At 38.1% G+C, this 23,455-nt stretch overlaps 1 protein-coding gene across 1 annotated transcript in view; it reads left to right on the top strand.

Annotated features, from left to right (window-relative positions):
- Positions 1 to 23,455, top strand: part of LOC128664555 (calcium-activated potassium channel subunit alpha-1-like) — a 183,028-nt gene that overhangs the window by 126,847 nt on the left and 32,726 nt on the right. The window contains exons 3-4 of the mRNA XM_053719373.1: positions 11,605 to 11,670; positions 23,017 to 23,156. Of these exons, the coding sequence (XP_053575348.1) occupies positions 11,605 to 11,670; positions 23,017 to 23,156 (206 nt within the window). The remainder of the gene's footprint in view (positions 1 to 11,604; positions 11,671 to 23,016; positions 23,157 to 23,455) is intronic.

Raw genomic sequence — 23,455 nt, 5'->3', positions numbered from 1 at the left:
TATAGCGGCAGATTAGAGGTTAATACATTTATTATAGTGTTTGCGATGCGGGACGGCCTCAGTTTAGGGGTTAATAGGTAGTTTATGGGTGTTAGTGTACTTTGTAACACTTTAGTTATGAGTTTTATTTTACAGATTTGTAGCGTAAAACTCATAACTGCTGACTTTCGATGGCGTTACGGATCTTGTGGTTATAGAGTGTACCGCTCACTTTTTGACCTCCCAGGCAAACTCGTAATACCAGCGCTATGGGAGTCCCATTGAAAAAGGACTTTTTTAAAAGTGCGGTACTGACGTTGCGTTACAGGCTAAAAGGTGTGCGGTACACCTATACTGACAAGACTTGTAATAGCAGCGTTAGGGAAAATGAAGCGTTATGGGCCATAACGCTGCTTTTTCAATCATAACGCAAAACTCGTAATCTAGGTGTTACTAGGTTAACATGCATGCACGTATTACAAGTTAAAAGTAAATGTGAACTAAATTAAAACTTGTCGGGTCAGGTTAGCGCGACTAAAGACCTCGCATAAAGGGGTAGTGCTAAAAAAAGTTGCATTAAACACTAAGGGCCAGATTACAAATCAAGCGCAAATTTAAGCTTCCACATGAGAGTTAATTGCGCTAGAAGTAAGATTTTTGCACTCGTCGGGTTGCGATCGCATTACGAGTTAAAAGTAAACTATTTTCACTCTTGTGGTAACCCGACAAGCGCAATAATCCGAAGTTAGAGTATCACGTTTACGTTCATGTATTCCCCCTCAGAAGTCAATGGAGCGGAAGAAAAAGTGGAAAAATAGTGGGGAAAAAATCCTAGCACCCTACTCTTGCGCAAACCCGATCTCATATTCTCATTTGCCTTACCTGACATAAAAATATAAATAGTTTACATTCTAATGTTCTGCACATAGCAGAATATGTTCTATTTATTCATAAAAACATATTTCTACATATATATGATGGTATTTTGGTATAATATATATCTATACCTACATAGTTAAAATCTTTAATAAATATAAACATTGCATAAATATGCTTTTACGTGTTTTCATCTACTTAACGGCAAAGCGCTCCAAAACACTAATATATATACAGTGTATATATATATATATATATATATATATATGTCTAAACATGTGTATATATATATATATATATATATATATAACACACAGAAAACCTGGCACTCGCCAGCAGATACTCAGTAATGTTTAAAAGTCAGTTACATTTGGCGCCAAAGGATCAAGCCCAGGACTACGTCAAGGTCTCCCCCTTTGTAATGCTTCCCTGTGGGGCTCTCACCCAGGCTGTTTAGGGGTTAACTGCCTGGGTTGCTGGGAACTGTGCAGCTGTCTGTCAGTGTTCAGGGCTGTGGAGTTAACAGTGGCTTAGGATGTGTACCCAGTCCAGTCTGTGAGTGCGGTCAATTCTTGTGTTTTATATATATATATATACAGGGAGTGCAGAATTATTAGGCAAATGAGTATTTTGACCACATCATCCTCTTTATGCATGTTGTCTTACTCCAAGCTGTATAGGCTCGAAAGCCTACTACCAATTAAGCATATTAGGTGATGTGCATCTCTGTAATGAGAAGGGGTGTGGTCAAATGACATCAACACCCTATATCAGGTGTGCATAATTATTAGGCAACTTCCTTTCCTTTGGCAAAATAGGTCAAAAGAAGGACTTGACAGGCTCAGAAAAGTCAAAAATAGTGAGATATCTTGCAGAGGGATGCAGCACTCTTAAAATTGCAAAGCTTCTGAAGTGTGATCATCGAACAATCAAGCGTTTCATTCAAAATAGTCAACAGGGTCGCAAGAAGCGTGTGGAAAAACCAAGGCGCAAAATAACTGCCCATGAACTGAGAAAAGTCAAGCGTGCAGCTGCCAAGATGCCACTTGCCACCAGTTTGGCCATATTTCAGAGCTGCAGCATCACTGGAGTGCCCAAAAGCACAAGGTGTGCAATACTCAGAGACATGGCCAAGGTAAGAAAGGCTGAAAGACGACCACCACTGAACAAGACACACAAGCTGAAACGTCAAGACTGGGCCAAGAAATATCTCAAGACTGATTTTTCTAAGGTTTTATGGACTGATGAAATGAGAGTGAGTCTTGATGGGCCAGATGGATGGGCCCGTGGCTGGATTGGTAAAGGGCAGAGAGCTCCAGTCCGACTCAAACGCCAGCAAGGTGGAGGTGGAGTACTGGTTTGGGGCTGGTATCATCAAAGATGAGCTTGTGGGGCCTTTTCGGGTTGAGGATGGAGTCAAGCTCAACTCCCAGTCCTACTGCCAGTTTCTGGAAGACACCTTCTTCAAGCAGTGGTACAGGAAGAAGTCTGCATCCTTCAAGAAAAACATGATTTTCATGCAGGACAATGCTCCATCACACGCGTCCAAGTACTCCACAGCGTGGCTGGCAAGAAAGGGTATAAAAGAAGAAAATCTAATGACATGGCCTCCTCGTTCACCTGATCTGAACCCCATTGAGAACCTGTGGTCCATCTTCAAATGTGAGATTTACAAGGAGGGAAAACAGTACACCTCTCTGAACAGTGTCTGGGAGGCTGTGGTTGCTGCTGCACGCAATGTTGATGGTGAACAGATCAAAACACTGACATAATCCATGGATGGCAGGCTTTTGAGTGTCCTTTCAAAGAAAGGTGGCTATATTGGTCACTGATTTGTTTTTGTTTTGTTTTTGAATGTCAGAAATGTATATTTGTGAATGTTGAGATGTTATATTGGTTTCACTGGTAAAAAGAAATAATTGAAATGGGTATATATTTGTTTTTTGTCAAGTTGCCTAATAATTATGCACAGTAATAGTCACCTGCACACACAAACTAAAAACTACTTCCAAAACTTTTCAGCTTTGATATTAATGAGTTTTTTGGGTTCATTGAGAACATGGTTGTTGTTCAATAATAAAATAAATCCTCAAAAATACAACTTGCCTAATAATTCTGCACTCCCTGTATATATATATAAAAACCACTACTCTAGGGCCTACTATAGCATAGCATTAAGCAATATACTATTTTTCTTACTGACAGCAAAAAGGTTAACCCTATATTCACAGTTTTGACTAATAGGGGCAGAAAATAAAATTTACCTGACATGGAATTCTGTACAATAAAATCGTTCATTAATTCCATGAGCTATTTGTAATACCCATTAATTATTAGCAATTAGTGTTATTTTCCAACCTTTTTTTTTTTTTTTTTTACATAGGAAGGAACATACTGTTCTTATACACCGTACACCATTTAAATATTACTAATTATATTTACAAAGTGAAATTCTAGTGTTTCCAATGAATAAAGAAGATTGGCAAACATTCTCCCTTTTCCTGTGTTAGCCAAATTATTTTCAAGGCCCTCTTTAAATATCTAACTCATTCTCTATGGAAAAGTTGAACTGTCTCTCTGTTGCATGTCAGTTAGCAGAGTGACAGCACACAGCAGACGCGTGTTAGCAAGCGCAGTCTGTGATCTAAATAGATTGTGACATAATCCAAACATGTAATAATAATTAATGCTGACACCTTAATCTGCCACTGAAATGTAAATGTACAGTATTAATCTACAATTAAGCAATCCTGGCATAATAAACTGGTGACATTATGCTGGGAAAATATTGACTTAAGAATAAGAGTTAAACTGTGTAGCTGGCTTTATTTTTTCTTAATTTATTTTATTTCCAAATTAAAGCAGTCCGATAGGCATTATGGGTAACAAGACAATGGTGCAGACATCTGGTATTGTACAGATGCTTTACATACACAACAGATCCACTTTTTTGCACATATGTATAATTATCAGCTGCATTCAAATTAGATTTTTTTTTCCTTCCATTAACCAGTTTAGGGCTAGATTACAAGTGGCACACTATTGTTAGCGGGACCGCGCTAAATTCCGTGCATATTATAAGTTTAAACTAAATGCTTTCAATCAAACATAAACAAATTTAGAGCATGTCGGGTTTGCGCGAGTGGAGACCTAGGGGTAGATTTATCAATTGCCATGCAGACATGATTCGCTGTAGTGAAATGCTTGTGCAATGCCGCCCCCTGCACATTTGCGGCCAATCGGGGGGTGTCAATCATCTTGATCGGATTGTGATGCTTTCAGTCTGCCACCTAAAAGATGGTGGACAAGTTAAGGAGCAGCAGTCTTACGACTTTTAATCACTCAACAAATAAAAAGCAGGTAGGATTTTCTAATTTTGAATTAATGTATCACTGCTAGACCAAACATTTAAAAAAAATATAATACTTATATTTTATATTTTCAAGGTTGTCGGTCTGTCAAAGTTTTGAGTTAAGCCCACCCTCCAACATACCGCTCCCCCCCCCAAAGCACTCTTCATCCTATATACATCGCATTACATTGCTATGGTGGCTCCAGTGGATGGAGGGGGACGTGGTCAGTCAAGTTCATGCACAACACCAGACAACTTTTTTATTTTTTTTTTATTAATTATTAAAAACTTTTTTTTTTATGATTTTACAGGGTAGGTACAGCTTCCCCTGCCTCCTATAACTGCATGTCACTGATATATTTATATCAGGGTCGCTCAAAACAATTGTTAGTTCAAAAATTTAATTATGTCAGCAAATTGAACTTTCACATGAAAGTATGTTGATACCCAGCTGATGAACCCCATATGTGAGTAATATATCTTAAATATGTATATGAATATGTTCTTAATAAATGCTGCCTGGGTCACATGGTTCTACCTTGTCTAATTATAGAGCCGCCAATATAAAGTGACAATGAGGCCCATTTATCAAGCTCCATATGGAGCTTGGGGGTCGTGTTTCTGGCGAGTCTTCAGAGTCAATAAAGCAGGAAGTTCGGACAGTCCGTTATGTAAAAACAATATTTATTCAAATAGATTAAAAAATACAGGAACAAGCTGGTAAAGATAGAGTAGGTATATCACCTAAACAGGCTTACGCGTTTCTGCGTTTGCCGTAATCATAGCCATAGGTGAGGGGTGTCTCCCCAGCCTTAAATAGCACATGTTAAAATCCCATTGGTGGTTAGATAATTAGTCAAAAAAAAAAACAGAAACTATAATACGCCTACTCTAATACATGTGACCTTTCATAGTATGCAAAACAATAATACAGAAAAATTCTCTGTACAAAGTAGAAAGTCTTGGGTAACATAAATAAATGGTAAAAGACACAATTAGTACAAAATGGAAGAAATATGAGCTATACACTAATTCATAAAGAATAATTAGCGATATATGTCATCCTATGATATCCCTGATATAAAACCTACAAAAGACTATATACAAAGGAAATATACAAGGAAGGGACAGATCTGCTATTATTCATACATTGGTATTAGATAGCTTACAATATGACATAGGCTCACTGGACACACATCACATAGTTGATTTGATATGCCATCAAATATATGTTCCTTACTATCACAAAGAAATAGCACATTCATCATTACACATTATATCTGACCTAAAGATAGCCTAACCTAATTACTAATTTGGGCTACCTAGAAAAACCAAACTGCCGCTAATATGAAGATATATGTTAAACATAATGGAAATTCTTAAGACATAATATTTGTAACTTGAAAATTAGACATACAACTAGTGCACAATAGTATGCTGTACCTAATAGTTGTAACAAAATAATTGTAGAGCTATATTCTATAGTAAACAATATATATATTCTATATCTTCATATTAGCGGCAGTTTGGTTTTTCTAGGTAGCCCAAATTAGTAATTAGGTTAGGCTATCTTTAGGTCAGATATGTAATGATGAATGTGCTATTTCTTTGTGATAGTAAGGAACATATATTTGATGGCATATCAAATCAACTATGTGATGTGTGTCCAGTGAGCCTATGTCATATTGTAAGCTATCTAATACCAATGTATGAATAATAGCAGATCTGTCCCTTCCTTGTATATTTCCTTTGTATATAGTCTTTTGTAGGTTTTATATCAGGGATATCATAGGATGACATATATCGCTAATTATTCTTTATGAATTAGTGTATAGCTCATATTTCTTCCATTTTGTACTAATCGTGTCTTTTACCATTTATTTATGTTACCCAAGACTTTCTACTTTGTACAGAGAATTTTTCTGTATTATTGTTTTGCATACTATGAAAGGTCACATGTATTAGAGTAGGCGTATTATAGTTTCTGTTTTCTTTTGACTAATTATCAAACCACCAATGGGATTTTAACATGTGCTATTTAAGGCTGGGGAGACACCCCTCACCTATGGCTATGATTACGGCAAACGCAGAAACGCGTAAGCCTGTTTAGGTGATATACCTACTCTATCTTTACCAGCTTGTTCCTGTATTTTTTAATCTATTTGAATAAATATTGTTTTTACGGACTGTCCAAACTTCCTTCTTTATTGAATTTTAACACCAGCTAAGGACTGTCTGTTGCTATGCTATACTGATTACAAGGCATCCTGTGAAGTTTCTTACTTGCAGCACATTGTGGGATTGTGGACGGATATCCAATCCCGCCACAGATACGGTGACACACCTTCATCCCACGTACCCGCATTGGACTATGGTATGCTGACCCGTCACCACTGACATCACCTCCTCCTTCGTCCCTGCAAACAGAGGGTAATTGCGCGGTTTGTCGAGTGGTGTTTGAACCTGCCTATGGCCACGCTGTGGAAGCGTTGGAGCGGTCACACGTTTGTGGAGTTGTGACAGTCTCTTAAGCCGGCGGTTCCACCTGAAGTAACCACACCCACTAGGGATATTGGGGCCAGCCTGGATTGGTCTTGAAGTGAGGTGAGGATTCTATATTATATTATTTTGAACATTGTATACCATCATTGCTCGCACCGGGACTACTGCCAATCACGTTATACAGTTTTTTACTCACAGTGACTCCTAGCATTGACTTGTGTTGATTTTGATTATTGACCTACACTATTAACAGATAGGTCGGATAAGTACGCTCGATACTTCTCTTTCTTTAGAGTCTTCAGAGTCGCCAGAAACAGCAGATATGAAGCAGCGGTCTAAAGACTGCTGCTCCATAACCCTGTTCGCCACACCTCCCTGCTGGCAGCCCATTGGCCGCAAGTCTGCAGAGGGCGACGTTGCATCAGCAGCTCTTGTGAGCTGCTGATGCAATGCTGAATATGGAGAGCATATTGCTCTCCACATTCAGTGAGGCCTTGCAGACCTGATCCGCACTGTCGGATGAAGTCCGCAAGACTGTTGTTAAATAGGCCTCTAAGCATTAAAGCAGTCACCACATCTAGTATAAAATGTATTTAAGTAAATGCAAGAGGGAAATGGTGCCCATACAGGTACAAATCCCCAAATCCGGAATGCCAAACTTTTTAATGAATTTTGTTTTAAATAAAATTATCAAAAATTTGCATTTTTCTCTTCCTGTAAGTCACAATCTTTTCTGTCTGTATCTTTAGTTTGTTTTTTGTTTAGTTTTGTGTGTGTTCTAAAATGCAAATATTAGTATAAATTTATTTAAAACAACCTTTACCTTTCTGATTATCGTACTTTCTGAGCATACTATCGGCTAGATTACGACTCTTGCGTTAGCCTTAAAAAGCAGCGTTGAGGGGTCCCAATGCTGCTTTTTGATGCCCGCTGGTATTACGAGTCTGGCTGGGTGCACCGCTCCCTTTTTTCCTGCAATTTTAGCATACCGCAAATCCCCTTACGTCAATTGTGTATCCTATCATTTTAATGGGATTTTCCTAACGCCGATATTACGATTGGAGCGGTAGACCCTCTCCTGTCCAGACTCCTACCGCATTTAAAAGTCAGTAGTTAAGAGTTTTATGGGCTAACGCCGTAACATAAAACTTTTAACTAAAGTGCTAAAAGTACACTAACACCCATAAACTACCTATTAACCCCTAAACCGAGCCCCCCTCCCCACATCGCAAACACTTAACTAAAATGTTTAACCCCTAATCTGCCTGCCCTAACATCGCCGACACCTACCTACATTTACTAACCCCTAATCTGCCGCCCCCAACGTCGCCGCTACTATATTAAATTTTTAACCCCTAAACCTCAGTCTAACCCTAACACCCCCCTAACTTATATATAATTTAAATACATCTAAATAAATGTACTATCATTAACTAAATTATTCCTATTTAAAACTAAATACTTACCTGTAAAATAAACCATAAGCTAGCTACAATATAACTAATTGTTACATTGTAGCTATCTTAGGGTTTATATTTATTTAACAGGCAACTTTGTATTTATTTTAACTAGGTACAATAGTTATTAAATAGTTATTAACTATTTAATAACTACCTAGTTAAAATAAGTACACATTTACCTGTAAAATAAACCCTAACCTAAGTTACAATTACACTTAACACTACACTATAATTAAATGAATTACCTAAACTACCTACAATTAATTACAATTAAATTAAATAAACTAAATTACAAACAAACCTCCACTAAATTACAGAAAATAAAAAAGAAATTACAAATTTTTAAACTAATTACACCTAATCTAATCCCCCTAATAAAATAAAAAAGCCCCCCAAAATAATAAAATTCCCTACCCTATACTAAATTACAAATAGCCCTTAAAAGGGCTTTTTGCGGGGCATTGCCCCAAAGCAATCAGCTCTTTTACCTGTAAAAAAGATACAATACCTCCCAACATTAAAACTCACCACCCACACACACAACCCTACTCTAAAACCCACCCTTAATAAAACCTAACACTACCCCCCTTGAAGATCACCCTACCTTGAGCCGTCTTCACCCAGCCGGGCACAAGTGGACCTCCAGAGGGGCAGAAGTCTTCATCCCATCCGGCCAGAAGAGGACATCAAGACCGGCAGAAGTCTTCATCCAGGCAGCATCTTCTATCTTCTTCCATCCGGAGCGGAGCGGGTCCATCTTGAAGACATCCAACGCGGAGCATCCTCTTCCATCCAACGGCGACTGGAGAATGAAGGTTCCTTTAAGTAACGTCATCCAAGATGGCGTCCCTTCAATTCCGATTGGCTGATAGAATCCTATCAGCCAATCGGAATTAAGGTAGGAAAAATCCTATTGGCTGATGCAATCAGCCAATAGAATTGAGCTTGCATTCTATTGGCTGATTGGAACAGCCAATAGAATGTGAGCTCAATCCTATAGGCTGATTGGATCAGCCAATAGGATTGAACTTCAATTCTATTGGCTGATTGCATCAGCCAATAAGATTTTTCCTACCTTAATTCCGATTGGCTGATAGGATTCTATCAGTCAATCAGAATTGAAGGGACGCCATCTTGGATGACATCACTTAAAGGAACCTTCATTCTTCAGTCGCCGTCGGATGGAAGAGGATGCTTCGCGTCGGATGTCTTGAAGATGGACCCGCTCCGCTCCAGATGGAAGAAGATAGAAGATGCCGCCTGGATGAAGACTTCTGCCGGTCTGGATGTCCTCTTCTGGCCGGATCGGATGAAGACTTCTTCCCCTCTGGAGGTCCACTTGTGCCCGGCTGTTTGTAATTTAGTTTTATTATTTTGGGGGGCTTTTTTATTTTATTAGGGGGATTAGATTAGGTGTAATTAGTTTAAAAATTTGTAATTTCTTTTTTATTTTCTATAATTTAGTGTTTTTTTTTCCGTAATTTAGTTTATTTAATTTAATTGTAGTTAGTTTAGGTAATTTATTTAATGATAGTGTAGTGTTAGTTGTAATTGTAATTTATTTTACAGGTAAATTTGTACTTATTTTAACTAGGTAGTTATTAAATAGTTAATACCTATTGTACCTAGTTAAAATAGCGGCGATGTTGGGGGGCAGATTAGGGTTTAATAAATATAATGTAGGGTTCGGCGATGTTGGGGGCGGCAGATTAGGGGTTAATAAATATAATGTAGGTGTCGGCGATGTTGGGGGCAGCAGATTAGGGGTTCATAGGGATAATGTAGTTGGCGGCCGTGCACGGAGCGGTAGATTAGGGGTTAATAATATAAAGTAAGTGGCGACGATGTCGGGGCGGCAGATTAGGGTTTAATAAGTGTAAAATTAGCGATGTTTAGACTTGGGGTTCATGTTAGGGTGTTAGATGTAGACATAAAATTCCTTTCCCCATAGGAATCAATGGGTAATGCGTTAGGAGCTGAACGCTGCTTTTTTGCTTTTTTTCAGCCGGCTCAGCCCCATTGTTTTCTATGGGGAAATCGTGCATGAGCACGTTTAGCTAGCTCACCGCTACCGTAAGCAGCGCTGCTATTACAGTGAGATGTGGAACTAAATTTTGCTCAACGCTCACTTTTCTGAGGCTGACGCCAGCTTGCAGAAAACTCGTAATACCAGCGTTGTCTTAATGGATCGGTGAGAAAAAAAGGCTCGTTAGCACCGCACAGCCTTACCAACAAAAACCCGTAATCTAGCCGTATGTATGCAAAACTATTAAAATTATATAAATCTACCTTTAGCTTACATGTTTTAGCTGTATTATAACATGCAAATGTTGACTAAATGACATAAAATATTGGGCCAGATGGAGTGCAAACATTTGTGTGCAAGCAAAAAGGGGTTTATCACAGGGTTTTGCGCTTGTCGGGTTTACTGATGGTATTACAAGTCGAAAGTATAAAGATTTATGCTAGAATGATTACCGCAACTTCAGAGCTCTGGTTAACTGTTTTGCGAAACATAAAAGCTGCACAAAGTATTAGGCCTATGATTACAGCACCCCAGCCGAAACTCGTAAGGAGCTAACACGCATCTCTTTATCCTTATGGATTTTTTAACTTGATTTAATAAAATGGATGTTTTATCAACTACGGCAAACTCTATCTTTCTTTTTTGCACAAACTATAGTTACACTAATATTCACACTCTCAATTAAAAAATATATTATCTCTTTAACATCCAAAAGCCGTATTTGAATCCCCACTCATTGCTTTACAAATGAGAAATCTGTTTGGATGTCCTCAGATGACCTTTTCTTTCACCCCCATAAAGAAACAGTCCTCACATTCTAGTCTGTCCTTAACTTACCTCTTCATATAGCAACAATTTTAATCCTGCAGTGTTAATGTGAAGGTACAGTCTATTTGAGATCTCAGACTTTTGCGTTCAGTGCGTTACCCATCAATGTTATGTCTTATCTTTCCCAGCCATAATGCACTGCACCACAATCAAGTTAGCCCCTTTAAATTGGTTGAAAATCACTGACATAATCTAACAAACTTTGAATATGTGAGAATTCCTGCAAGAAGATGGTGAACAGTCAAGATAACCTAAAACATTACTCCTAATTCTCATAAAAAGGTAGTATATTCTTACAGTAGGTTTCCAGCAGACAAATGTAATACACAAAGTGTTATTTTAAAATATAGCTTGACATTAAGGTTATTTTTAAATCATATATTTATTTTATCTGCAGTCTGTTCCAGTGTTTTCTGAACCATCCATTTTTAGCCCAAATCTCACATTCAGCTCAATACTGTTAACTTTAATTATGTACAAAAAATAGCAGATACCAATGTATTTTGGCAAGAACATGAACTAATTCTTTCTCGTCTTTCTTAAAAAAATCTTTTTTCTATCTTTCTGTTGGCCTGACACAGCTGCCCTGCGCTTCTTGGATGATAAGAAAGAGCATGCTTCCAGGATTCCCGTTATCACAGAGCTGAGTAAGTCCTTTTGTAAGCAGTAAATTCACAGGAGTAAATCTGCTTGCTGCATTATTAATAGGGTTGAATTTGAAAGTATCTCTTAGAAGCTGAGCTTGCTCAATTTCTCTGTGCTGAGTAAACACGAATAGGCAGACTGGACTAGTCCCAGTTGTACTTGCCCATAGGTCAAAGGTGAAGATTGGCTGAACTGTAGAATTCTTATCTGTCTATTGTTCATTTAGTTAATCAACATATTAAATCACAGCTATCAGAGAGGCCTGCTACTGTTGTTTTTTATAAGGAGGTCATCTACATTTATTGTGAATATTGCTATTTATTAGATCATTCACAAATCAATTCCCTGCTATATTAAAGGGATGTTCTAATGCAAAACATACATGCTCAGAGTATTTTTTGCATTAGTGTCTCTTGCAAAGGGGTTTAACTTATAGCTATAGTCTGAGAGATATAGCATATTGCAGCTTCGTATCCTGCTCAGCAGATACGTATAAATCCATAATGAGTGAAATGGAAGTAAGGGGTTCTTGACCCCACACTGGCCTTGTGGAAGGGGTCAGGGATGGGGCATGTGGGTGGAGTTGGGAGGGACTGGTTATTAGGTGTGTGGAGAAGGGGTTTGCAGCATTCGGGATCTGAATGGTGAGGAGAAGCACCTGCGCTCCCTCCCTGACTGTGGTTGGACTCAGTCACAGCTTGTTGGGGTGCTTGACCTATGTGGTAAATATTTAGGATTTTTTTAAAGGTATCTACTGTTGGTTGTTTAGCAGGAGAGATATATTTAAATGGGCATGTGCATGTTGGGGATTTGAGGGCAAGCACTGTGGGGACATTTTTCTGTATTCTATTCTAATTTTAATTATTTATTGTTACTGTTTGGTTATTTGAATATACAAAGCTGCAACCTTTATTCCCCATTTTCTAGAGTTATGCATTTCTAATGTAACTGAGTGACAAGTGTAGGGGACAATGTGTTTTAAATCCCAATCAGGACTTTATGTATGTATTTAACTCATTTGCTGGGGTTACAAACATAGGCATGGATTCTAATTTGTTTAATAAATATCAAAAATTGCAAAGCAGCGTGGGTGTTTTTAATGTATTTTCCAATGTGATTTCAATAATTCAGTGAAACCACCAAATAGTACCAGATATCTTGTACTTATTTTGCTACGAAGTGGGTGAAGTAAAATTAATATATAAATAAAATAAAAAATAATTACAAACAGGAGTACAGTATGATTTTTAATTATGTTCTTGCAAGGATTTTCTAAGATCTTCATGGAATTAAAAGATATGGGATCAATACAAAAGTAAATCGTGAGAGACAATGAATCAAATGTTGAAATAATATGTTTGAATGCAGTTTTTTTTAATTTATCCAAAAATTATTAATATGGAATGTGTACAATTTATTATTTAATGTCATGTTGATTACTTTACAGATTAAGATGTTTAAACAAACACTTAATTGCAATAATAAAGGAACATTTAAATTTTATTTTATTTATGTGAAGGTTTGCCTGATTTAAACTATAATTTTATCTTTTTAATAAAAATAGAATATGTGCACATCTTTCACATAAAGTGGTTTTCAGCCGCTTGAAAAACGTAGAGTTTAAAAAATAAAAATAAAATGACTTTATTAATTTGAATAACATTGTTACATTTTTCCTATGCAAGGTAAAGGGCTGTTTTTGTGGGCTTTATGCGTTTGACAACCATGAGATAAAAATATTTTTGCAGCAATACCAAATCTATTGGAATAGTTAAGTTTCGTAAAAATAATAATAATAAAAAAGAGCAATCTAAAACATCCGATCAGATGGACATTTGAGTGGTTTAGAATCTAGGACTGAAAGTAAAGGACACTAAAACAAAAAAAAAATATACTAATTACAGCAGGTCACCTTTGCATTAAATATTCCTCAATAACACACAGTTTAACATGACAATTAAATATAAAACTCCACGCAGTTTTATTTCTATGCCAGATATGCTTGTTTACCCACCACCTATGCTAAGGGGCATATCCTTGAAACCTTTACTCTTTCTGTGAACAAATACTTGAGATAATCCCTGTATTCACAATAATCTGACAGCTTCTCAAACTAGAATGAATTACACATAGTATTTGTTGTACATTCCCTGCTGAATGATAATGTTTGCTTTGTTGCCGAATTCTCCTGTTGCTCTTCTATGCACAGGGTGGCATGTTGAGCAGAGTGACAGATCATTCTCTCTATCCTTGGCTACAGTAGACGTACATGTTTGTCTGTGACCTGGCAAATGTACGCTTGTTATTTTAGCATTTTTCCTCCTGTGTTACCAACAGCGCTGCTGCTAAATGCAGCTAATCAGCACACATGCCACTAATTAAATCATCTTGTGTGTATTAGCAATGAAACCACCTCACAAATAAAACCGACGGGTGTCTACGGTTTAATTAGGAGTCCTCCAAAGGTTCCAGCACGCTGGGAGGTGATGCTTGTCAAATTAATGTTACATGGCACAGTCTGTTATCTAAGAACACAAGGAGGCTCCCTTACATTGCAACTAAAGTAAAGCTGACAGTTTTTATTTCACAGTAAAAGCGTCTGTTTGATACCACAGACATGCTATAGCTATCACATGAGACTGAAGTAACTGAAATAATCTCCTTTATGTTAATGATTCTAGTGGCTGTATCCAGGAATAGGTATTGTGAGATAACATAGTAAGGCCTTTGAATATGTTATATAAACTCCAATCGTTTTCACCATAAATCCCAAAACCAAATATAGCAGTTTTCCCACATTTTATAAAACTGTCCCCATGACCTCAGTTCTTTCATTCTTCCTTTTGCCTCTCTTTCCTTGCCTCACCATGAACATAGACTGTAACAGTGGTCTCTAGTGAAGGCTTTGCAGTGACAAAGGTATGCCCATTTATCCAATTGTAATAATAGGCACTTGGCTAAAAGAGTGACTATTGTTCCTGCTGCAGTTAGGCATACTGTACCTTTAAGGAGGCCTAGATGATCAATTCGGCCTTAATTGCAGTAGTCTATATTAGCTCTATGTTTGTAGCATGTGGTTGCTTGTGTATAAATTGTGGGCTGATTTATCAAATGGTGGGCGCCATTTATCATTGCACAAGCATTTCTGGTAAAATGCTTGTGCAATGCTGCCCCCTGCACATTTGTGAATGCTAGCAGGAGGTGTCTATCATCCCGATTGTATCGAGTTAAGGAGCAGCGGTCTTATGACTGCTGCTTCTTAACTTATGTTTCCGGTGAGCCGGAAACATTGTGGGTAGAAAGCAGCATTCGCTACTTAATAAATCTACCGCCTTGTTTGGACTGACTCGGTATATGACTTTAGCTTGCTTATGGGCTCTGTGTTTGTTTAATGATTTGTACTACTGTTTCCTGTAAGGCCTTGGCCCAGACTGTATGACTTAGATTACCTTGTGCCCCAAATACCTCTGCTATGAGAAGATCTGCATTAAGTAATTTACGCAAGTTGCATTTGTCTGGATAGCGAGACTAAATTATACAAAAGGTATGTCTTTCTTTGATATTCAAATTTATAAACTTACAGTTACTTTCTAGTACTTAATTGTTGTTTGTTTTGTAGCAGCTGATTAAAGTACTAGAGAGATTTGTGATTATATTTTTCTGCTGTGTTTATATTTCTCTTGTCCAATTTACAACACACTCTTGGACCTGTTCATATCTGTATTAGGATTTTTATTAGTAAAAGATTCTTAATGGAGCAGACTGGAACTGTCTCTGCTGGGTTAGACCCTTTAGAGGGTATTTTTCCACCTAACAGATGTATGGTAGGAAAGGGGTATAGTATAACCAAAGTTATGCTACTTTACCAAGCACAAAGGTCTAAATTTCTATATAAAATAAATGAAGGAAAATAGGACAAAAACGTTATGCTGCTGTGCACCTATGGAAATGTATCTTTAGGACACCTAATCCTAACAGTAAGACAATATCTAAATGTAGTAAGAAGAGGCTAAACAGCGCACAGAAGTACTCAAATAGTATCAAGTTTCTTATCATGCTGCTGAAACCAAAAATAGGCAGTTCATATATAAACAGTGGAACCCATAGAATGCAGGAAATGTAGAGGCTGTAATTTTCTCAGTAAATATAAACAGCAGATCTTAGAATCAGAATCCAGAAGAAAAGCAATAATGCTTACTCACCAGACCCTATCTCAATCCTATGAGGTAAGGGTATTGCTCTGTCAGGGAGAGGGGTAGGAGTGGTCCCCACTGATCTCCTGTAGCTTCACTATCTCCTGGAGTTAGCAGTATTGTTGTTTAATTCAATGGCGTTCTCTATTTATGAAGTTGTAAAAAATATTTAACAGAGAAAAATGTTTTCCAATAGTATAAAACCGTTTAATGCAAGACTATTAAACAAACAAATATTAAGTGCTTACTCAACCCATATGAGGTAAGCTAAAAGCAAGTGTTACAGGTGGCTACAACAAGAGGATTCATGTGGAGGTAAAAGAAATACAGCTACTTTTCAGCATCTGCCAGGAATGGCACCCACAGATCTGAAAACTTTCAACCTTCAAGTTCTTGAGGGTTCCATCCTTCTAGATGGGAAATATCAGATCTATCCTCCCTTTGGTTCTTCAAGGTCAGTTCATGACAACAATAGACTAAAAGGATACCTACCTGCACATTCATACCACAAAGAACATCACTTTTTTCTTTGCTTTGTCTTCCTGGACAGACATTATCAGTTTATAGTTTTTCCCCTTTGATCTTTCTACAGCTCCTAGGATTTTTACCAAAGTTTTGGGCGCACTTCTATCTGTCGTCAGAGCTTAGGGGATAGCTGTGGCTCATTACTTGGATGATATTTTGGTTCAAGCTCACTCTTTACCTTTAGTGGCCGCTCTTTTGGAGAAACTGTTCTGGTTTCTTCACAATCATGGCTGGAAAGTCAACATTGCAAACAGTTTATTGACGCCTTGCACCAGGGTGTCCTTTCTGGGAGTGATTATAGACTCGGTTTCCATGCAACTATATTTGACAGACCAACATAAGCTCAAGCTTCAAACTACTTCCCAGAAATTATATTCCCTACCCCAAGATTCTTGGCTCAGTGCATGGAGGTTGTGGGTCTGTTAGTGTCAGCATCAGACATTATTAAATTTTCAAGATTTTATTTGCGTCCACTGCAGCTATGTATGCTAAGGCATGGAATAGAGACGCCACTTCCTGACTTCGCTAATCCAGCTAGACTCTGCAGTTAGAAGTTCTCTTTCCAAGGGGAGTTTTCTTCGTTTGTCATGGGGAATAATTACCATAGATGCCAGTCTCTTACATTGAGGCACAGTCTGCGACTCAGTCTCAGGGAGTTTGGTCAACTCACAAGGTGAGGTTACCAATAAATACCATGGAACTGTGCCATCTTCAGAGCTCTTCAGGCTTGGTTTCTTCTCCAATCAGTTACATTTATTTGTTATTAGTCCGACAGCATTACTACGGTAGCTTATATCAATTACCAGGGTGGTACTCGCAGGGCTCTAGCAATGAAAGAGGTTTCTCACATTCAGAATTGGGCAGAAGTTCATCAGTGTACCATCTCAGCAATTCACATTCCTGGAGTCATCACTTGGGAAGCAGATTATTTGAGTCATCAGACTCTACATTCAGGAGAATTGACTTTCAATCAGGAGATTTTCGATCAGTTAGTGTGTCGCTGGGGTCTTCCGGATATTGACTGCCTCAACCGCAAACTTCCCAATTGTGAGTCGAGGTCGAGAGATACTCAAGTTTATTAATAGTATTATTAGATGCACTCTTTGCAACTTTCATCTAGTTTATCAGTTTCCACCAGTTTTACTCCTTCCGAGGGTGATTGTTCGGATAAAACAAGAACAGATTTAGACAATCCTAGTAGCTCCTGCTGGGCCCCACAGGACATGGTATGAAGATCTGGTTCAGATGTCTAGCATGCCTTCGTAGGGTCTCTCTCAACGTCCAGATGTTCTATCTCAAGGTCCGTTCTTTTATAAAAATTTTCAGTCACACAATCGAACTGCTTCAAGATTGAACACTAACGGCTAGATTACGAGTTGTGCGTTAGGCTTAAAAAGCAGCATTAAGAGGTCCTAACGCTGCTTTTTACGCCGGCTGATATTACGAGTCTTGGAGGTACAGGTGTACCGCTCCCTTTTTTGGCCAGACTTTGAAATACCGCAAATCCACTTACGTAAATTGCGTATCCTATTTTTTCAATGGGACTTGCATAGCGCCGGTATTACGAGTCTGCCAAAAAGTGAGCAGTACACCCTCTCCTGTCAAGACTGGTACCGCATTTTAAAGTCAGTAGTTAAGTGTTTTACACTACAACGCTGTAGCATAAAACTCTTAACTAAAGTGCTAAAAAGTACACTAACACCCATAAACTGCCTATTAACCCCTAAACCGAGGCCCTCCCACATCACAAACACTTTAAAACATTTTTTAACCCCTAATCTGCCAAACCGGACATCGCCGCCACTATAATAAATATATTAACCCCTAAACCGCTGCACTCCTGCCTCGCAAACATTAGTTAAATATTATTAACCCCTAATCTGCCGTCCCTAACATCGCCGACACCTACCTACATTTATTAACCCCTAATTTGCCGCCGCCAACATCGCCGCCACTATACTAAAGATATTAACCCCTAAATCTAAGTCTAACCCTAACACCCCCTAACTTAAATATAATTAAAAGAAATCTAAATAAAAATTACTATCATTAACTAAATTATTCCTATTTAAAACTAAATACTTACCTATAAAATAAACCCTAAGCTAGCTACAATATAACTAATAGTTACATTGTACCTAGCTTAGGGTTTATTTTTATTTTACAGGCAAGTGTGTATTTATTTTAACTAGGTAGAATAGTTAGTAAATAGTTATTAACTATTAAATAACTACCTAGCTAAAATAAATACAAATTGACCTGTAAAATAAAACCTAGCCTAAGTTACACTAACACCTAACACTACACTATAATTAAATTAATTCCCTAAATTAAATACAATTAAATAAAATTAGATAAAGTACAAAAAAAAAAAAAACACTAAATTACAGAAAATAATAAACAAATTTTTAAACTGATTACACCTAATCGAATCCCCCTAACAAAATAAAAAAGCCCCCCAAAATAAAAAAGCCCTACCCTACACTAAATTACAAATAGCCCTTAAAAGGGCCTTTTGCGGGGCATTGCCCCAAAGTAATCAGCTCTTTTACCTGTAAAAAAAATTACAAATCCCCCCCCAACATTAAAACCCACCACCCACACAACCAACCCTACTCTAAAACCCACCCAATACCCCCTTAAAAAAACACTAACCCCTTGAAGATCATCTTACCGGGAGAAGTCTTCATCCAACTGGGCCGAAGTCCTCAAAGAAGCCAGGAGAAGTCTTTATCCAAGCCAGGCGAAGTGGTCCTCCAGACGGGCAGAAGTCTTCATCCAGACGGCATCTTCTATCTTCATCCATCCGGCGTGGAGCGGGTCCATCTTCAAGACATCCGACGCGGAGCATCCTCTTCATCCGGCGGCTAACACTGAATGACGTCATCCAAGATGGTGTCCCTTCAATTCCGATTGGCTGATAGAATTCTATCAGCCAATCGGAATTAAGGTAGAAAAAATCATATTGGCTGATGCAATCAGCCAATAGGATTGAAGTTCAATCTTATTGGCTGATCCAATCAGCCAATAGGATTGAGCTGGAATTCTATTGGCTGTTCCAATCAGCCAATAGAATGCCAGCTCAATCCTATTGGCTGATTGCATCAGCCAATAGGATTTGTTCTACCTTAATTCCAATTGACTGATAGAATTTAATTTAATTATAGTGTAGTGTTAGGTGTAATTGTAACTTTATTTTACAGGTACTTTTGTATTTATTTTAGCTAGGTAACGGCTCTCCCCGTTGATTCCTATGGGGAAATCGTGCACGAGCACGTTACACCAGCTCACCGTTGACTTAAGCAGCGCTGGTATTGCGGTGAGATTTGGAGCAAAATTTTGCTCAATGCTCACTTCTTGTCTTTTAACGACGAGTTTCTGAAAACTCGTAATACCAGTGCTGTAGGTAAGTGAGCGGTGAAGGAAAACTGCTCGTTAGCACCGTACAACCTCTAACGCAATACACGTAATCTAGCAGTAAGTTCTTTCTCAAAGTTTTTTTTTTTAGGTTTCCATATTCAAGACCTTTAATCAAGCTTTCTGTTACTAGAAAAATTTATGATAAGGTGTGGAAGGTATATTTTTATTTGTGTTATGATAGAGGATATACATGGCATTCTGTTAGAATTAATCGAATCTTGCAGTGCCTTCAGAATGTCCTAGATAAGGGTCAATCGGCCAAATCTCTGATGGGTCATTTTTCAAAGCTGTTTTGTAGCACAGGAAGCTGGCTCGTCTCCAAGATATTTAGGCTTTTATTCAGACTTTGGATAGAATTGGACCTGTGGTCAAACCTATTTCTCCATCATGGAGTTTGAATCTGGTTCTAAGAGTCTTACAATCCCCTCCCTTTGAACATATGCATATGTTTGATATACGTGGAAGGTTTTGTTTTTGTTCGCTATTTCCTCGTCTAGGAGAGTATCTGAATTAGCAGCTATCTCTTGTGATCCTCCGTAGCTGGTATTTCATCAGGACAAAGCTCTTTTTGCAGACTTTGTTTAGCTACCTGAGAGAACTAAACAAAACACTTTTGAGTTTATTATCTAAGCACACTTTTATGTTTTAGAGCAGTGTTTCCCAAACTCAGTCCTCAGGACCCTTACTCAGGCCAGATATTCATTATATCTTAACTAGAGCACAGGTGAAACAATCAGCCCGCGTATCAAATGATAATTTCATCTGTGCTCTAGTAAAGATATAATGAATATCTGGCCTGAGTAAGGGTCCTGAGGACTGGGTCTGGGAAACACCGTTTTAGAGCATTGTTTGTCAATTTGCCATTTCCTTCTGTTTTCCTCACTAAAACCTAATGCTACTATCCGCCTATCTTCTTCCTGATTCATGGTGTAACCCCTTCCTGACCCATCCTCGGTGAAGATAGTGCAGGCTGGACAGTCACCTTTGGCTCTGTGTCTTCACAGGAATAATCTGAGTCTCCGCAGAAGTAGGAAGTCTGGGATATTTTGACTAACAGTGTTCAGTGCCTCAACTTAGTGATAATAAATCTCAGGAACTCACATCACTGAGACAATAAATACCCCACAAACACAGAATATTTAGACAAGCAGATATTAAAGTAATGTATTTAAATGTAAATAGAACAAAGTATAATTAAAACAATAATAACAGTATGCCTGTATATCAGTATAAATGCTGCTACTTCCTAATAACCTCAATAAACTCTAATCTAGTATTTGAAACAGTAAATCATTATTATACAAAATAGCATATTAACACATTGGAAAAAGTCACACACTTTGCAGGGTACCCTTCTACCAATTAGACTGAAAAAGATCTGTAAAGTCCCTTGTTGCTGGTGCACATTGCGGCCATTAGTAAGTTGCAGATAGTGCAGTTACTGTGAGTGGTTAAATGCAAATGTTCCACTACTTGAATCCTCCTGCAGAATGTTCTGGATAAGGCCTGGTCCTCTGGCCTCTTTTCTCCCACTGAATACTTACTGCTCTCAGATGAAGGGAGATGAGATTAGCACATTCAATGCAGGATTCTATGGAACACAGGAACACTGGAACTAAACTCTCAACCTGGAGGATGAGAAATGCTCTAAGGGTAAGGCAAACATTAACTAAGTCTTCAGAAAGTCTGCTTTAAGCAATGTAACTTTCACAGACTTGGGTGCTGACAGTCTGTAACAACAGTTTTACCAGAGTCCATAGAGAGCTGCTTCTTGCTGTGATATCAGGCTAAGATTCCACAGCATGCAAGGTCCTGGCTGCGGCCTCCATCACCACTAACAATTTCACACATCCACCTCTCACCAGTCTTGGAACAGCACTGACTAAACTATAACTTACGGGAAGTCTCTGAAAGTGAAAAAGTCACAACCATTTGATGCAGCATTGAGCAAAGTACAGAGTTCAGTTAACCCTTGCAGCAGAATAACAGAAGGTTACAATTGTAATCCCAGAACTGGATATACTAGTTATGTCTGTGGATATACTTATATCTGTATGTAATTGACAATATCAACATTTACTGTGTACATTATGTTCCTTTATATTTGCAGCTAACACCACCAGGAGGCTTTCTTGTGGATCTACTAAAATGTAACCCCTTTAATGACCAGCGCTGTACCCTGTACAACACTGTTCGTTAAGCCCTTAAGGACCAGCGTTATACCCTGTACAATGCTGCTGTCCGGGTCCTCTCTCTGCCATGATCTCGCTAATTTCTGCACCGGGCAGTGGCGGTGCCGATCGTTGGTGGTGTGGGAGGGTTAGGAGGGAGGCGGGTGGACGGCTATGCTATAGAAAAAAAAACTGATGGCGGGGACGGGTGGGACCACTATGCTATAGAAAAAAAAACCTGATAACGGCAAGGAGGGGGAAGGAGAGAGGGGGAGGAGGGAGAAGTGCGTAGAGGGGGGTCATATGGTGAATGGAGTTTTAGAGGGTAGGGATATTATATTGGAGGAGGAGGGGGTAAATGAGGGAGGGAGGGAGGGAGGGGGCAGCTATACTACAGAATTTTTTTTTTTTAATAAAAATAAAATAAAAATGATAGCAAACACGGCTCTTCAAGATCCGTTTGGAGCTTGATAAATGGGCCCCTTAGTCTGAAATGCCCAGTCCTTAAGGGGTTAAATGGATATGAAACCAAAAGTTTCCAATTAACTTCTATTATCAAATTTGCTTCATTCCCATAATATTCTGTGTTGAAGAGATACCTAGGTAGGCATCTGAAGCACTACATGGCAGGAAATAGTGCTGCCATCTAGTGCTCAAGCCAATGGATAACATTCTTGCAAAACTGTTGTCATATAGTGCTCCAGAAATGGGCCGGCTCCTAAACATACGTCCCTGCTTTTCAACAAAAGATACCAAAAGAACAAAGATAAAATGATAATAGAAGTAAATTAGAAAGTTGCTTAAAATTGCATGCTCAATCTGAATCATTACATTTTTGAGTTTCATATCCCTTTAAGTGAATGTATTTTTTATTAAATGCTCTCATACTTTTCTCTGCTGCTTTTTAAATATGATAGTGTTTCACATGGTGATACTTTTTTATTATGATTATTTACCACTAAAAAAGTACATCACAAGCTTTCTAACCCATTGAAAAGCCTTATTTATAATCAATCATTTGTTCTTGATCTTCTAACAGAACAAGCATCAAACATCACATTTATCGAGCAGGAAAACTCCACTCTCCTAAAACACCCAGAGACAAAATTCTTTATGACCGCAGCATTTGCTACTGGCTCTATTTTCTCACCGTGTTTTCTAGATTCTCTAATGTGTATGGTAAGTCACTCACTCACTGTACTATTCTCAATAATATGCTGCAACAGCGAGCTTAGTAATGGAAGCAGGCACTGCCACACATGGATATTTTAACACAATATGTTACGTCTTTTTTTTCCATACAAATGAATCAAAGTCTTTTTCATGATTAAATGTTTAAAGGGACTGTAAAGTCAAAATTAAATCTTCCATGAGTCAGATAGAGCATGCAATTTTAAACAACTTCCATTTTACTTCTGTTATCAAATTTGCTTTGTTCTCTTAGTTTCTTTTATTGAAGAATAAAAATAGGTAGGCTC

Source organism: Bombina bombina, chromosome 6 (assembly GCF_027579735.1).
Source record: "Bombina bombina isolate aBomBom1 chromosome 6, aBomBom1.pri, whole genome shotgun sequence".
NCBI lineage: Eukaryota > Metazoa > Chordata > Amphibia > Anura > Bombinatoridae > Bombina > Bombina bombina.
This window is presented reverse-complemented; position numbering and strand designations above follow the sequence as displayed.